General features: G+C 34.5%; 1 protein-coding gene across 1 annotated transcript; it reads left to right on the top strand.

Moving 5' to 3' along the window:
* The first annotated feature begins 1,204 nt into the window (after nucleotides 1-1,204).
* On the top strand, nucleotides 1,205-2,341 carry LOC145036284 (uncharacterized). Its single transcript, XM_078984734.1, has 3 exons — nucleotides 1,205-1,853; nucleotides 1,930-2,010; nucleotides 2,307-2,341. Exons 1-3 carry the CDS (start codon nucleotides 1,205-1,207, stop codon nucleotides 2,339-2,341), a joined length of 765 nt encoding a protein of 254 aa, XP_078840860.1.
* The last annotated feature ends 15,546 nt before the right edge of the window (nucleotides 2,342-17,887 follow it).

Genomic DNA, 17,887 nt, shown 5'->3' with positions numbered 1-17,887 from the left:
ACCCTAGATCCCTCAGCTATATAAGGAGCCTCCTGGTTCATGTTTTGGTCACTCTTTTCTTTTGAAGAAACCCTAAGGGCCGAAATTTTGCATACTCCCTCTTCTCTCTCTCCTCTAGTTTCCTTCTTGCTAGTTTGGGTGTGATTCCATTAGAGGCATTACACTTGTAGTGCTAAGCTTCCAAGAAGATCAAGATCAAGATCAAGGGAATCATCAATTGTTTACTATAACAATTGAAAGGTATGTAATTACTAAACCCTAGTTTGTAAATTTCGATTATAGCCTCTCTCCTCTAGGGTTCTTGTTTTGCAATTCAAAGTTGTATGTTCAATAGATAAAACATAGATCCAAAGTAGGTTGCATGTGAACTTAGGAATTGTTTTCTAGTTTATTTGTTTTACCTAAAACCCATCAACATGTCCCATCCATCTTGCTCATTTACGATTACAAAACAATAACCTAATATATCCAAGAAAAATATATCTAACTGATGAACTGGGCGTATTCAAAGTTTAGAATGATTTCTAAGAGCATTCAGAATGATGAATTCAATAAGAGAGTTGAATGAGATGACAAGTCTATGTATCATTCAATTGATGAAACTCTAAAATTGAGAGATGCCGCCTAGATATTCAACGAATTTGGAGTTCAATGGCCATTGAACTCTTCAATGGAAAAAAAGAAAAGTTTTTTAGTCTTTAAATATTTACTATATTGGAACTAATTATTTTCTCTCCACCATATATTGTCTTTCCTCACTTAGGATCTTTAATTCCATCTATAATTATTGTGATTATTGTGTGATAGGCTCTTTCCTTTTGTAATTTAATATTTTGTTGTATATGTATCCTCTGTATCCACTGTAGAAAATAACTCAAAAAACCTTTGATATCACAATTCATTTATGGTATCAGAGTGGCTTATCCAAAATCAAAACACCAAGAAACCTTAATCGATAGTTCATATGGCTGGAGATGAGGCTTTGAAGAACGAAGATGAAGGAGAGACTATCAACCACAATTCTTCTTTTTACCTACACGCTTTCAACTATCCGAAATAGTTACATGTAAATGATACTCTTACCGACAAAAAACTATGGTAATTGGGAACATGAGATGACGAATTTTCTTTTCGCTAAAAACAAGATTGGATTCATTGATGGGTCGATCGAGATACCAGAAAAAGAATCAGACAAATACCTACCATGGATGCGTTGCGATGTGATGATGAAAGGTTGTTCAACCAAAACCATGGAGAAAGAAATCCACAACAATGTGAAATACACGAAAACTGCAGCCGAGATATGGAGAGACTTGAAGGAGTAGTTTTGGAAGGAATGCGCCCCAAAGCATACGAATTGAAGCAGTCTCTAAATACCACCCGACAAGATGGCATGACAGTTTCAGCATATTACTCGAGACTATGGGTCTTGTGGGACGAAATCAAATCGATTTTGCCAATTCCCAAGTGTTCATGCAATGGATGCAAGTGTGAACTCAGAAGGAAGATGGTCGAATTTAAAGAAAAGGAAAGAATATATGAGTTTTTAATGGGTCTTGATGATCAGTTCAGCGTCATTAAAACTCAAATACTAGCAATGAAACCAACTCCAAACCTCAGCAATGTGTATCATTTAGTTGCTGAAGATGAACAACGGCGCATCATTAGAGCATCAAAAGGACCGGTCCGTGAAGTTCCAGCCATTCAGGAAAATTTTCAGGGACGGCGAAACCAATTTGAAAAGGATGGACGAAAGTTGAACTCCCAGGTCAACAAAACAGCACACTGTAGTCATTGTGGAAAAGATGACATGATAAAGATGGGTGTTTTAAAAGAATTTGTTCTCCAGAAAGGTGGTCGAGAATGGGTAAGGGAGATAAGTCAAGGCCTAAGGCTGCAATTTTAGATAAAAATTATCTCCTATACCAGGCATTACAGAGGAGCAGTATGCAAGTTTCTTGAAATTATTTGAAGGAAGCAAAGTTGAACGTGTTGTGTCTAACATGGCAGGTAAGATGAAGGTCGATATAACTGGGTTGTCGACTTGGGTGCAACTGAACACATAACATGCCAATGACGCTTACTTCAAAACTTGAACATAAGCATGATTGAAAGGCCTGTCATAATACCCAATCGAGAATCAATCCCAATTAAAGGGAAAAGCGATTTTCTTTTAAAGGAAGGATTAGATATTAAACGATTCCTTTATGTGCCACACTTTACATGCAATCTTCTATCTCTACGAAGATTAACTAAAGATCTTAACTATGCAGTGACGTTTTTCCCCGACTTTTTTTGTTTTGCAGGATCTGAAGGCGGGGAACTTGATTGGAGCGGGTAACTGTCATGGTGGTCTATACTGAATGGGGGGAATAAATGAAGAAAGGTGAGCGATGATGGTGACAATGAATTCATGGCACAAACAACTCAGACATGCCTCTAATGTTAAGTTAGCGCAAGTTAGTTTTCTTAAGGGTGCTTCCACGAATTTTGAAGAAAAAGTTTGTCATTCTTGTAATAAAGCTAAACTTACTCGATTGCCAATTCCAGTCAGCTATATTAAAACAAGTGAGTGCTTCGATTTAATCCACTGTGATGTTTGGGGAAAATACAGGAGACCATCACTTACGGGTGCAAATTATTTTCTAACGATAGTTGATGATTTTATTAAAACCGTATGGGCTTATTTACTAAAATAAAAACATGAGGCCAATAATTGTTTAATTGATTTTTACAATATGGTCAAAACTCAATTTGGAAAGGGCATAAAAAGAATTAGGTCTGACAACGGTGGAGAGTTTGTGTCAAAGTACATGAGACAATTCTACAGCAAACAAGGAATTATCCTAGAAACAACTTGTCCTCATACCCCACAACAGAATGGGGTGGTCGAACAAAAACATAGACACCTTTTGGAAATTGCACAGTGCTCTACGTTTTGAAGCAAGCCTTCTTACAATCTTTTGGGGGAGTACATTGTAACGGCTGCTTATATAGTAAATCAGTTACCATTCAAAGTTATAAACAAAAAAACTCTGTATGAAATCCTATTTGGGAGTCAACCTGAATACGATCACATGCGGGTTTTTTGGTTGTTTGGCATACTACAAAAACATTGAGGCCAATGGGGACAAGTTTGAGCCGAGAGGATAACTGGGTGCGTTTATGGGTTATCCTCTTAAAAAATAGGATACAAAATTACGATATACAATAAAGAAAGATGGTGATTACAAGAGATATTAGATTTATCGAGAACATTTTTCCTTTTTCCAAGATAGAGTTGAAGGAACACGAACAAGAAATATTTGAATACTTGGATCCCATCACTGAATGCCAAGACATGCATGACAGGCCCATTGAAAATATGGAGCAAGGGGGAGTTCCTCCCAAACCATTGAAGATGAAGGAAATAAAACTTCGCATGAGGAGCTCACCAGAGATAGAGAGACAGGGAGAGCTCCCATGAAGACCGATGAAATTAAGCAAACTGAATTGGAAGCAACTGGTCCAGACATGCAAAGTGGTGAGGAAGAAAATGATTTTCACTTAGAAGAAACACATGAAAGAACAAATGAAGAGGTACCCATTGTTCAACAAGAATTCGAAAAAGAGAGGCAGAAAAGACAGAGAACGCAACTGAGACATTTAAATGATTATCACATAAAGATCCTCCCTTCTCTTGATCACACGCAGCCCGTATCCAATCAAGAGTCCTCGTCGATATATTTACTATCTCACTATGTTTCTTATGAACAGTTTTCTAACTCTCACAAAGCTTTTTTGTCAGCTATTAGCAATCATGATGAGCCAAAATCCTTTTATCAAGCAGCTCAAGATGAAAATTGGAAAGAGGCTATGAAAATGGAGATTCATGCTCTTGAACGAAACGGGTCGTGGATCCTTAAAAACCTACTAAAGGGAAAGAAGGCCATTAATTCGAAATTGGTATACAAGATCAAATTTAAACCAAATGGAGAGGTTGAAAGATACAAGGAGAGACTTGCAGCAAAGGGGTTCATACAAATGGAGGGAGTTGATTCTCATGACACCTTTGCTCCGGTAGCTAAATCAGTAACGATGAGAACTCTCTCACCGTTTCTGTGAAACGAAGATGGGAGATTCAACAACTCGATATGAACAATGCATTCTTGCATGGTGATCTTGGAGAAGAACTTTATATGAAGATCCTACAAGGATTCTCAAGTAAGAATGAAACAAGAGTTTGCAAACTCCAAAAATTAATCTATGGGTTGATGCAAGCATCACAAAATTGGTATCACAAGTTCACGAAATCACTCACGGGTCTTTATTACAAGCAATCAAAGGAAGATCATTCACTGTTCATTTATGAAAATGCAGGAATATATGTGGCATCCCTCGTATATGTGGATGATGTGATTATTGTAGGAAACAATGATGAGCAGATCGCAAGAATAAAGAGCCATCTAGAAAAAGAATTTGGCATAAAGGACCTTGGTCCTTTGAAGTACTTCTTAGGAATAGAAGTTTCAATAACATCCGAGGTTTGGTTCTAGGCCAACGAAATTACACTTTGGATATTCTTGAAGATAGTGGAATGAAAGGATGCAGACCCAGTTCATTTCCAATGGAGCAGAACCTAAAACTCGAAAAAGGAGAAGAATAAGAAAAGGTTGATGCTAGTCAATATCAGATACTTGTGGGTCGTCTGCTTTATGTACAAGCTACTCGCCCAGACATAGCATTTTCTGTGAATATCTTAAGTCAATTCGTTGGGGATCCAATACATAATCATATAGAAGCTGCAAACCGAGTACTGAGATATCTTAAAACAACTGTTGGTGAAGGAATTCTTTAGCCAAAGGGAGATGATGTTAATCTTGTAGCCTACTGTGATGCAGATTGGCTTGGATACCCTTTTAGTGTTGGATTAGGTGTCTAAGCCCATAACTATATTTGGTATGTACTTGACACGGTTGTAGCATCCATTTGGGTTGCCTTCACCAAAGCAACTTGACTGGATGAATAATGGAGAAAAAGGTTAAATGTGATTTATTAATGTATTATTTGAATAATATATTAAAGGATAAATCATATTATTTAATTAACATTGGTCAAGAATTCATTTACAATTCATTTTATGCTAAAAAAAGGTTAATTGAATGAAGGGGAATGAAATTGTAATTATAAGATAATTGCATAATGGGTTGAGGAGCTCTTTGGTAAGAGGTGAACGAAATCTTATCGGAGCCCATAAGGATTTTGTCCAAGGCTAGGGTTCTGGAATGTTCTTATGGGATGCTTAGAGCCTAAGTAGCCAGATTAGGTATTTGACTGAAACCCTAATTCCTCACCTATATATTGAACCCTTTGGCATCATATTTCTGGCTACCACAACCCTAGAAGGATTCCTAGATCCAAAAATAGCCTTTCCCATTTCTCTCTTATATTCTCTAATTGCTTTGGTGTTTTTCAACTATTAGAGGCATCACATTTGAGGTGCTAGGTTCTCAAAAGCTCAAGGTTATCAAGCTACAATCAAAGGTAACATTCTAACTTGTTTATTAGATGTACTTTTTGATTTTTGTATGCTAGTTATAGGGTTTATAAGCTTTGGATTATTATTGCATGTACAATTACAAAAACCTATGTACAAAGCATTAGGGTTTATATGTGCACCATAGGATTGATGTTTTGCTCATAACCCAACAGTAGTATCAGAGCCTAGGTTGTTTTTCTATTTTTGATGCATAGCTAATTTGTTCAAACATGAAATATCAAAAAAAAAAATTGCATCTGACTGATGAACTCGTCGAGTCACCTGATGGACTCGATGAGTTCATTTTGTGACTCGGCGAGTCGGTACAACCGTTGGCAGATTTTTCTGGATTTTGAGTAGAATAGGGTTGGGATATTTACCATAAACGTTTTTTACTAATAAAATACGATATTTTCAAAATTATGTTGATTATCCTCATCCAATTACAAGATAATTGTTAAGTAATTAGATACTCACTTGTTTATATGATAAAATAGATTATTTAAATCATTTAATATGAATTATCTTGCCATAAATTGAATTAGGTCAAATTTAGATAATCACATATTATTTGAATAATTAAATTATTTGAAATTTGATCTAGAAGGTTTTGAAAAGCTTCAAAACTTACCCTTAAGTTTTGGAATTTAAAATTTTAATTAATAGTTTTAATTTTGAAATATTTAAATTCTAAACCCTAGAATTTTACAAGTTTAAAATTCAAACCTTATATTATTATAATATTATACGATTAATAATTATATATACATACATATATATATATATATAGAAGATAAGCTAGTCTTACCGCTAGTAGGCCTCATTCACGAAGCCGATCTATAAGGGGGTATAAGGAAACTGCCAATAAAATGGCGATTGAATGGGTGTCCACTCTCACCCACCGCTTCATTGATTGGTGGAGGGTCATTAGTCGAACGGGTAGGATAGGGCAACGAATTCCACATTAAGAATTATAATGATCTATAAAGTAACTAAACATTTTTTTTATAAATTCTCAATCTGAGTTACTTTACACCTTGCCAAGTCGTTAGTGGAGCATGTATGGTTTACCTGAAAGGTTTTGAGCAAAACATCAATCATATGGTGTGCATGCAAACCCTAAAGCGTTGGATCTAGTTTGTCTAATGAACATGCAATAATCACCCAAAGCTCTAAACCCTAGATCTAGCATACACTAATCAAACTAACATATGAATTAGGGTTTAGATCTTACCTTGATTGTTATGTAGCAATAACAATCACAAATCTTCTTGATCTTGACTCTTGAAAACTTAGTGCCTCAAATGTTTCACCTCTAATGGAGTCACAAACACCATGAGCAACAAGATGACTTAGGAGAAGGAGGAGGAGCACCAAAAACATCCAAGATCTACTAGAGAAAGCTTAGCCACGTTTTTGCGAGCCCTAGGGGTCTTTATATACTTGTTTGGGCTGCTGGGTTTCAGGTGAAGCCCTAATTCTCTGGTTAGGCCTTATGCAACCCATGGAGTCCCTCTAGAAATCCCTTGGACAAAAATCATATGGGTTTCCCATAGATTTCGTCCAATCCCCTTTCCATTAGGAATCTATAGCCCAATTGCAACTATCATATAATTGCAATATTAGTCCCCTTTATTTAATTAATCTCTTTTAGCCACAAAATTAATTATTAATAAATTCTTCGCTTATATTAATTAAACAATATGATTTCTCTTTTAATAAATTATTCATATAATATATTAATAAATCATAATTAATCCTCTTTCTCCTTAATTCATCCTATCAGTTGCTATGGTGAAGGCAACCCAAAAGGACCATGCTCATAATCAGGTCAAGTACATACCGAAATAGTTATGGGCTTCGATGCCTAATCCAACAGTCTCCCACTTGGATAAGTCTAATAACTATTTTGCATATAACCTTAGAACCTGATCAACAATCATAGCTTTCAAATGCCGTTGTCAACTCTAATCTTATCAGTAACGCGTCCCTTAGATAAGGGATCATATATTCCTCCATTCTAGATATCGTATGATCTGAGACATGGATTTTAATCATACTCTCTGTTCATGTGTTGTTTCCCGATTTATGATTTATGACGACTGACAACACACTACAATTAAACACATCAACTTTATCCCGGCTTGGCCAAGGGCTTACGGTGTCATCACTAAATCATCGAGGGGCCCACAAATATCGCTTTTATCCCACTTTGGGTAAAAGGAACGGATCAACCTTGGCTCAAATGTTCTCTTGTATGTACTCATCAAATCGTACACAGCAATATGTTTTATAACACCAAGTTACCGGTGTGTTTACATATTATCAATGTGTAACCGAATTGTAAACTACAACTCACACGTCTCTGTTTCAAGAATATAAGATATTATCGTCTCACTAATCACTCATGATAAAATCCATGAAGCGATCCAAGTGAGTGTCGTTTTAATCCAATCCTCAAATCTTACTTTAGGAGCACTCATAAACACTGTAATAGACTTTTGCTGTGTCTAAAACGCTTTAGACAATCTACAGTCATATTCGTGACAGTCTTCTTTCATACCTACTTCCAAAGTATGATTGACTGTGGATGATTTGAATAATCTTATTATTCGGGAAGTGAAAACATGCAAAGTGAAACACAACAATAATACTTAATCCTATATGGCCCCAAACTTTTGAGTATAAATAAGACACCTTTATTTAATCACCATATTGATTACTCATTGTTCATTGTATAATGTCTTGGGTAATCAACTTATTAATTGAATTATAACAACAGTTGTCCCATGCTCCAAGCATGCACACTATGTTTACCTATGGTCCTTACTTTTTGAAATAGATTAATTGAACACATTTCCAATGATACTCATTTCACAACTCCTAATCTTTACGTTAGTGTAAGAATACAAGATTCTTGTCACTATTAGAATATGTTAGATTATAAAGTTTTATGCAATGATCCTTTCGTAATGTCACAACACTAATGCCGCCAAGGCTTTACCAATGATATTACAAAGTCCTCTATTGGAGATTGTTACAAGGCAATTCCATAGATATGAAGTCTCACATTCAAAGTACATTCCTTTGAACATCCTTCTTGCATAAAAGTTTCTTATCTAGTCATAGATTCTTAACATCCAACTCCCAATATGGAAACATTTCCATATTTTCCATATGACAACTCATTATAATAGAATCATATTTAATTATAATAGTGTCATTATGTTCCATTCGTTGCTATACTTCCAACTGCCCACAAGTGACCATCCTTGGCGGACCTTAGATCGTCATTGACAGTTGTTTAATTATTTTAGTCAAATCCAGTTCTAGTACTCTTTCCCTCTTAATTCCCTAGGCATTTGGAAAATTTAGAGCGTTCGAATATTACAGCATATGCAATCGATCCTATACCCGAAGCGTATGGGACACGATTCATAATGAAAAGCATGATACTTTACCAGTTTCTTTGCAATAATATTTCCATATATAGAATTCCTTTTTGTTGAATCTTTTCAAAATAACATCCATATATGTACTTTGTCTAAATTTGATTAAAATTCCTCGATCCAAGCTTTTAGATTTTGAAATGAAGTTTAATATTCTCTCCCTTAATTATTGAAAAACAATTTATCAACCCTTTCAACATTGCAAAGTGAAACCTTTTGTTTTTTATAATTAATATTGCTAACTTGCAATACTTAAAATAAAAATCATGCTCCCACTAACATGATGATTATATCCATACCAGCATAACAATTATGTTCCCACTAGCTTTGACACGTATTCAGAAAACAGTTTAACTTCTAGAAAGCAATACTTATTGACTTCCAAAGTTCATATTTCTAATATGATATGCTTCGATAAGACTTTATCTAACCTTATCAAACTCATACACCTTCCCATAGATAGCTCATATATGTGTCTAAACAATTTCAACACTTATAGCAATAAGTCTTAAATATTTAAACTAATTGCCAAATCTCACAATTAGAACTATGAAGAGTGATGTCGTAATCATAATAGAATTTGAGAATGCAATTTACATAATCGCAATCTCCGTAAAAATCTTCCTAGTGAAAGAGTTTCCTCACAATCATTTTCATGAAGGAGAGAAAGCTTATGACACTTAGATTTTATGGTGTATGTGTTCCTATCCATGTGAATTTGTCATAACCATAATCACAAGATAATGTTTGTCAAAAATCCAAAATCATAAGGACTGAACTTGTTCATTCTTAATTTCTTTCCATCAAGGGTCCCACCATTGCTTCCAAGTTATTTAGCAGTTCACTTATACTAGTCAATGTACTTTCATTGAACAAAGTGCTTGCCTTTATGCAGTCTATTGAGAACTCGTAGAACTCATTTGCATATTTGACCAAATTGGAATGGTACAGAAGCAAGAATATGTCAACACAATAGATTACAAACCTCAAGTCGTGTGTTAGTGTTTAATAATAGGTTAACTCTTGATTAGTTCTTGAAATGTTTCAAGATCATTTAGACTCTCACTGACCTCTTGACATATAAGATTCTCTCATCAAGAAACATTTCTTGACAAAAAAATATTCAAGAGCTAGTGTGGATTCTTATCAAGAAAACATTACACACAATTGATATTAGTTGAACTTTGTCTTATCCAAAACATCACAATTTACCAATTTCAAACGTGCAAGAGTAAGAAAAACAATTTTTCTACTTCGCATTTGATGAGTGTGTTAAAACTTATTAAGATGTGTCACTCACATCACAATATTGGAGTATGAATCTAAGACTTTATTTTGGAACGAAGTATGACTCATCCTTTTGATTTAACCATTTCAATAATTTCTGATTCCTCTTGTTAGCCATACTAGTGCACTAAGGTGTCCTTAGAGGATCAATTATGATATGGTTTCATAATTAATATGACGGTCATGACACATGATACTAAAGTACTCTCCTACCTTTTCAGAATAGCGAAAATTTTATCTTTCTGCCTATTTGATTCTTCTTATTCGTTATGCCATTCATTGAAACTTTTCAATGATTCAGAATTATACTTAATCTTGTAAGTATAACCACATTTACTAGACTTTTAGTAAATTATGACGAATACTCTTATCATTATTTGTGGTGGACTTGACTAGTGCACAACATTGCGTACCAGATCTCCTAGTCTTTCACTTGACTCACGTACTTATGTGGACAAGGAATGAATCTTAATTTTCTAAGTACCAAGATTTCTATATATCACATGACTTAAATCATATGATTCCAAGCTTCCGTCCAATTGAAACTTGGGCAATAGGAAACTTTCCTTAGAAAAATTATGACACTACCATAAATAACATAACTAAGAATCACATCCACTTAATATTGCTTATAATAGAAACACACAATAATCAATTTTCACAAATGACATTGCAAGGAGATATAAATAAGACCAAAAATAAAAATTTATTTTATATAAAAGGTGCTGAAAACTTGTCCTTACAACTCAAATTCAAATGAAAACTATGTTATTACATATTCCTAAGCAATCTATCATAACTCTAAGCAGCAACTCAAAAATCCGATCATCAAATCATGCGATCAAAATCCATTTCTTCGCAATCAGACTCAGCTCACTTCTTCCTTTAAGCTTCCTTTCTTTTCTTCGATCCAACAAAACATCAAAATGTAATCTTATCACATCATGTATTAAGAATCTACAAAATAGGAACTTAATAGAGTTAGATAGTGGCTTTTACCTGAAGCAGAGCCATACATCTTGACTTTCCCATCTCTTAGATCTCTCAGGTAGTCAGGGCAGCTTTGTAACCAATGCCCCCTCTTTTGGCAGTAGAAACATATGAATTCTTCTAGAATGGTACACTGGACTATCTCAGACTCAGCCTTTCTCTTACGTAGAGAAAACTTTTCTAGACTTCCAATGTTGCCATTACCCATAGAAGGTTGGGATATTGATTTACCAGACAAATTTGCTCGACTAGTGCACCAAATCATTGTTGATTTAGCAGCAATAACCAAATAAGTCAAATCAATGAGGGTCACGTCGTGGTCCATCATATAGTACTCTCTAATGAACTGACCATATGATTCGGGAAGTGACTGAAGAACCAAGTCAACAACCAACTTCCCCGAGACATCGATACCCAACATTCCCAATCTATCAATATGCAACTTCTTATCCAAGACATGAGCGCATACCGACTTTCCATTTTCATGTCTTTTCGCCAATAGGGCTTGAGTGACCTTGAACTTTTCAAGTCTTCGAACACATGGTTCATGGAGAATTATTGGAGGAGGTGGAGGAAGTGAAGAATGATTTCCATTTCCATAATCCAATCGTGGAACATCATCTTCAAACGGAAAACATCTACAATGGATTCAAAAAGACCATAGTTGTTAGACTTTGACATCTACAATACGAGAGAAAATTCAAGTTAGTTGATAAAATCCTCAATATAGCACCCAAATGAAATATTGAGGCTAGGATCCAACACAATATTCTACAATTTGGAAGAGGGATGCCGTAATCCAAATTGAAAAATATTTGAAGGTTGGTAAATGATGATTTACCAATTTCCACCATGAAAAACAAAAAATAAATTTAAGTTTTAAATGAATTGAACTAGATCTTTTGAGATTCATTGAACTATTCAATGGTATTTTAACCTCGATTGTGTCCTTCAAGTTTGTGACTCAAATGTTGAGGATCACAAACAAGGTGTAGATAACCATGCAAAATTAGCTTGGTACTCTCGATGTTACAAATCACCTGATCAATGTGTCAGTTAACCACAGACGCTCCATTGATCTATGATAAACACCAAGCTACCCATCGTCATCCTTTATTGGTCCCATATTAGTGTGTCGGTTAACCACACACGCTCCACTAACAACCAACAAGGTGCAATGTGTAATTTCATGGATAAGCACCAACTCCACATTTTTCCTAAAGTAACTAAGATTTGGGAATTTGTAAAAGTGTTTAGTTACTTCATATTTCATTATACTTAGAATGGAAGATTGTGTCCTATCCTACCTGTTCGGCTAACGACCCTCCACTAGTCAACAGTGCGGTGGGTAAGAGTGGATACCCATTCAATCGCCATTTTATAGGCAATTTCCTTAAACACCACTTAGAGACCAGCTTCGTGAATGAGGCCTACTAACGGTAAGATTGACTCTTTACTCATACATATATAATATTAGACTTTCAGTTTTATATATAGTACAAGGTTGTATTTTACACTTTTAAAATACTAGATGGTCTAATTTAATAACTTATACCTTTTAATTTAATTACATATAAACCATATCATAATGGATTTATTAACACTCTTTTAATTATACACTTAATTGATTTAATAAAACCATAAGGGTGTAATTTGAACTTTTCAAAATACTAGGGTCTTATAATTTAATATTTCAAAACTAATATCTTTTAACTAAATTTTAAATTCCAAAACTTGAGGACATATTTTGAAACCTTTCAAAATATTAGGGTTTAACTATTTAAATTTCAAACCTAAATGGTGTAAATTAAAACTTTTCAAACTTACTAGGTCAAATATATGAAAAACAATAATCCTCTATTATCCATATTTAACAAAATCCATCAATTTTGATGAGGATAACCATTCCAAACTTAAAAATCGGATTTTGGCAAGAAAAGAAAAGGTTTGGAAGCAATCCTCAACAAAATCTGACAAAAATCGGAAAATCCGACAACAAACCCTTGGACTCGACGAGTCCACAATGTCACTCGTCGAGTAGGACCTACTCGTCGAGTCCATTCATGGACTCGACAAGTTTGCCAGTCAGAAACCCAAAAATTCGATTTTCAAGCAAGTAATGAACAATTAAGCATCAAATACATCAAACAAACAACCTAGTGTCTGATACCACTGATGGGTTTTGAGCAAAACATCAATCCTATGGTGTGCCCGTAAACCCTAAAGCTTTGGGTCTAGTTTGTCTAATGAACACGCAATAATCATCCAAAGCTCATAAAACCAAGATCTAGCATACAATAATCGAATTAACATATGAATTAGGGTTTAGATCTTACCTTGATTGTTATGTAGCAATAACAATCACAAATCTCCTTGATCTTGACTCTTGAAAGTTTAGTGCCTCAAATGTTGCACCTCTAATGGAGTCAGAAACACCATGAGCAACAAGATAACTTAGGAGAGAGAGGAGGAGCACCAAAACATCCAAGATCTACTAGAGAAAGCTTAGACACATTTTTGGGAACCCTAAGGGTCTTTATGTACTTATGTGGGCTGCTAGGCTTTCAGGTGAAGCCCTAATTCTCTGGTTAGGCCTTAAGCAACGCATGGAGTCCCTCTAGAAATCCCTTGGACAAAAATCATATGGGTTTCCCATAGATTTCGTCCAATCCCCTTTCCATTAGGAATCTATAGCCTAATTGCTACTATCATATAATTGGAATATTAGTCCCTTTTATTTAATTAATCTCTTTTAGCCACAAAATTAATTCTTAATTAATTCTTCACTTATATTAATTAAACAATATGATTTCTCTTTTAATATTCATATAATATATTAATAAATCATAATTAATCCTCTTTCTCCTTAATTCATCCTATCAGTTGCTATGGTGAAGGCAACCCAAAAGGACCATGTTTATAATCGGGTCAAGTACATACCGAAATAGTTATGGGTTGAGACACCTAATCCAGCATTACTGTCGCACTAATTTGGGACTAGCAAGGGTGTCACAGGGTAGCTCGATGTTTATCATAGATCAATGGAGTGTGTGTAGTTAACCGGCACATTGATTAGGTGGTAAATAACATCGATAGTACCAAGTACATTTGCATGGTTATTCACACCTTGTTTGTGATCCTCGGTATCCCAGTCACAAAATTGAAGGGCATATAGGGATTTAAACATGCCATTGAAAAGTTTCAATGAATCTCAAAATAATCTAGGAATTTCAATTTATTTAAAACTTAATTGTCTTTTTCGGTTTACATGGTGGAAATTGGTAAATCGTCATTTACCTACCTTCAAATTATTTGCAATTAGATTACGACATCCCTCTTCTGCATTGTAAATAATTGTGTTGGGTCCTAGCCCTAATTTTTCATTTGGGTGTTAAATTGGGGATTCTTATCTAATCTAAACTTTGTCTCTTTTCTTTTTCTGATGTCTACTCCACACAACAACGCTTCTAGCTCAACCTCTTCTGGCTCATTCTCACTCATGAACTTGTATGGGAGAGTGATATTTGTGTTGGATTAGATGTCTAAGCTCATAACTATTATTGGTATGTACTTGACCCGAGAGTAGCATGGTCCATTTAGGTTGCATATCATCAGGACAATTTGTTAGGATGGACTTTTGAGACAAGGTTATTTATGGTTTATAAATATATTATAAGTTATAATATATTAATATGAAATCATATGTTTTAATTAGTATCGATCAAGAATTAATTTGGAATTAATTTAGTGATCAAAAGAGACTAATTAAATCTATGGGGACTAATTGTGAAAATTAGTTATATTTATATGTGTTGGGCTTATGATCCATGTTGGACCAAGTTTATGTATGGATACATAAAGAGTTGGGCCACATGAACCATGGATCATAAAACCCATGGGTATGGATTATGGGTTATACCCATGACCCTTGGAATCCTACATATAAATAGGTTACTCCATAGCCAAAATCACCACTTCTTTTCTTAAAGAAATATGGAGGTGTTTTGGTGCATGGAATTCTCTCTCAAGAGCTACCTTTGTCCTAGGTGTGTTGTGATTCCATTTGAGGCATTTCATACTATTGGTGCTAAGCTCTTAAGGCCAAATACATCAAGACTTCAAGCCACATAAAAGGTTTGTTTCCCTAACTAGTATATTATATGGTTTATTTCAAATGCATGCTAGTTATAAGTTTAATGCCTTGGAAACCATTTGCATGTATAATTAGTGAAAACATAGATACAAGGTATTTAGGGTTGTATGTGCACCATAGGATGTTGTATTATACCAAAACCCAACAGTGGTATCAGAGCCATGGGTTGTTTTCTACTATATTCGATACAAATGTATTTTTTTTTCAAGTTGATGAAAAAAAAACATGAAGTTTGTCAAATTTTATGATAATTACTGGATTTTATGAAAAACTAATAATTTGTAAAATTTGAGTCACTTTACTACAAGAGTTGAATTAGATCAATTTATTAAAAGATAGAATGATATGATTATTTTATTTGTTTTAAAAGTTTGATCTAAGTGGTTTTAAGGAGTTACAAATTTTGTCATAAAATTTTGGAACTCAAAAGATTTTTTTAAAGTTATGATCTTAAGAGTTTTGAAACTTCCATGAGTTATGGATGTGAAATGTCTCATTTATTAACTCTTTAGGTTATGATGTCCAAGAGTCTTCAAAGGATAATTATCAAAGTTTCAAGATTTGTATTAGTTTATATGATTATCTAATTTCTTGAAAATTGTTGATATGAATTATCTTTACTTATGAGTTTAATCTAGATCATAGAAAAATTATTTGATTATTGTGTTAATTGGAATATTTTATCTTAATGGTTTTTATGAACTCCATAACTTGTCCTCAAGTTATGGAAAGTGAAGAGTTTTTCTTTTTAAAGTGTCATTAAGACTCATAGGTTATGAAAATAGAAGAGTCTCTATTTTTAATGTCATCATTAAATGATTTAATGTCTTCCATAACTTGTCCTCAAGTTATGGAACTTGGTTTTTTTTTTTTTCATTAAACCTTAATTAAACTCATAAGCTATGAAAAAGCCAAGAGTTTTGAAAGGTTTCAAAACTTGTCCTCAAGTTTTGGAATTTGTAAAGTTACCCCCCATGTATACTTTAGTTCCAAACTAGACCTTAGAATTTTAAAAGTTAAAATTCAACCCTTATACTTTATAATATTATAAGTTAATAATATTTATATGTATAAGAGTAAAGTCAGTCTTACCGTTAGTAGGCCTCATTCACGAAGCCGGTCTATAAGGGGGGTATAAGGTTACTTCCTATAAAATGGTAGTTTAATGGGTGTCCACTCTCACCCACCGCTTCCTTCACTGGTGGAGGGTCGTTAGCCGAACGGGTAGGACAAGGACTATAATTCTACCTTCATTAAAAGTATTAATGATAAATACTAAGTAACTAAACCTTTTATAAATACCCAATCTTAGTTACTTAGGAAAATGTGAATAAGGTGCTAATCCATGAAATTACACTTTGCACTTTGTTTATGTCGGTTAGTGGAGCGTGTGTGGTTAACCGGCACACTAACTCGTATTTAACAAGGTAGGCAAAGGGTAACTTAATGTTTATCATAGTATCGATGGAGCGTGTGTGGTTAACCGACACATCGATTGAGGGATAAACACTTAAGGGTGCCAAGTAATTTGCATGGTTACTTCACACCTTGTTTTGTGATCCTCGGCATCCCAGTCACAAAACCTGAAGGACACACTCGAGATTGAAACATGCCATTGAACAGTTCAATGAATCTCAAAGATCTAGGAGTTTCAAAACCAATTAAAACCTAATTATTATTTCATTTTTCATGGGGGAAATTGGTGAATCGTCATTCACCTACCTTCAAATATTTTATAGCTTGGATTACGGCATCCCTCTTCTAAGTTATAAAATAGTTTGTTGGGTCCTAGCCTTAATATTTCATATTGGGTGTCATATTAAGGAATTTAAATCAACTATCTTGAATATCTCCCAAAAGATGTCTAGTTTAGACATTTATGATCTTCCCAAATCTCTTGAAACAAGCTTTCCTAATGAAGATGATGTCCCTTGGAAATCATACTTCTTTTACCTCCTCTAATTATTCTCCCTAACCTACAAGTTCTAGAAAAGTTTAAAATTACTCAAGCCCTATTGGCAAGGCAAGGTCTAGGTGTGGTCACATCTTGGAGATGTAGTCACATATTGACAAGCCGAGAGAGTTGGGTGTCAAAGTCTTGAGAAAGTTGGTGGTTCAATCACTTTCTAAGTCACATAGTGAGTTCCTTTGGGACACCTATGAAACAGACTATGACATGACCCTTAATGATCTTATCTATTTGTTAAGATCAAATTCCTTAAAACTTGATGGACATTGACAATAGGGACACAGGAAATTCAAAAAAGCATTCTCTTCCCAATGGAAAGGGATCGGCCATAGTCAACTCGTTTGACCAAATGGTAAAGAGAAAAGCTAAGTCTGTGATAGTCCCGTGTACCATTATCAAAGGGTCCATATGTTTATATTTCCAAAGGAAGGGGCATTGGTTGTGAAGCTGCCAAATTTACCTAAGGAGGTTAAAGTCAACAAGTTTGACTCTACTTCAGGTAAAGTCCACTATCTAACTCT

Source organism: Lactuca saligna, chromosome 3, assembly GCF_052625555.1.
Source record: "Lactuca saligna cultivar CGN05327 chromosome 3, ASM5262555v1, whole genome shotgun sequence".
NCBI lineage: Eukaryota > Viridiplantae > Streptophyta > Magnoliopsida > Asterales > Asteraceae > Lactuca > Lactuca saligna.
The sequence above is the reverse complement of the archived record's forward strand: the minus strand, read 5'-3'. Positions and strand labels throughout refer to the sequence as shown.

Coding starts and splice junctions, on each gene's coding strand:
- LOC145036284 (XM_078984734.1), top strand. CDS start 1,205: ATGGATGCGTTGCGATGTGATGATGAAAGGTTGTTCAACCAAAACCAT. Junction 1,854..1,929: donor AGAATTTGTTCTCCAGAAAG/GTGGTCGAGAAT, acceptor CTCCTATACCAG/GCATTACAGAGGAGCAGTAT. Junction 2,011..2,306: donor TGTTGTGTCTAACATGGCAG/GTAAGATGAAGG, acceptor TTTGTTTTGCAG/GATCTGAAGGCGGGGAACTT.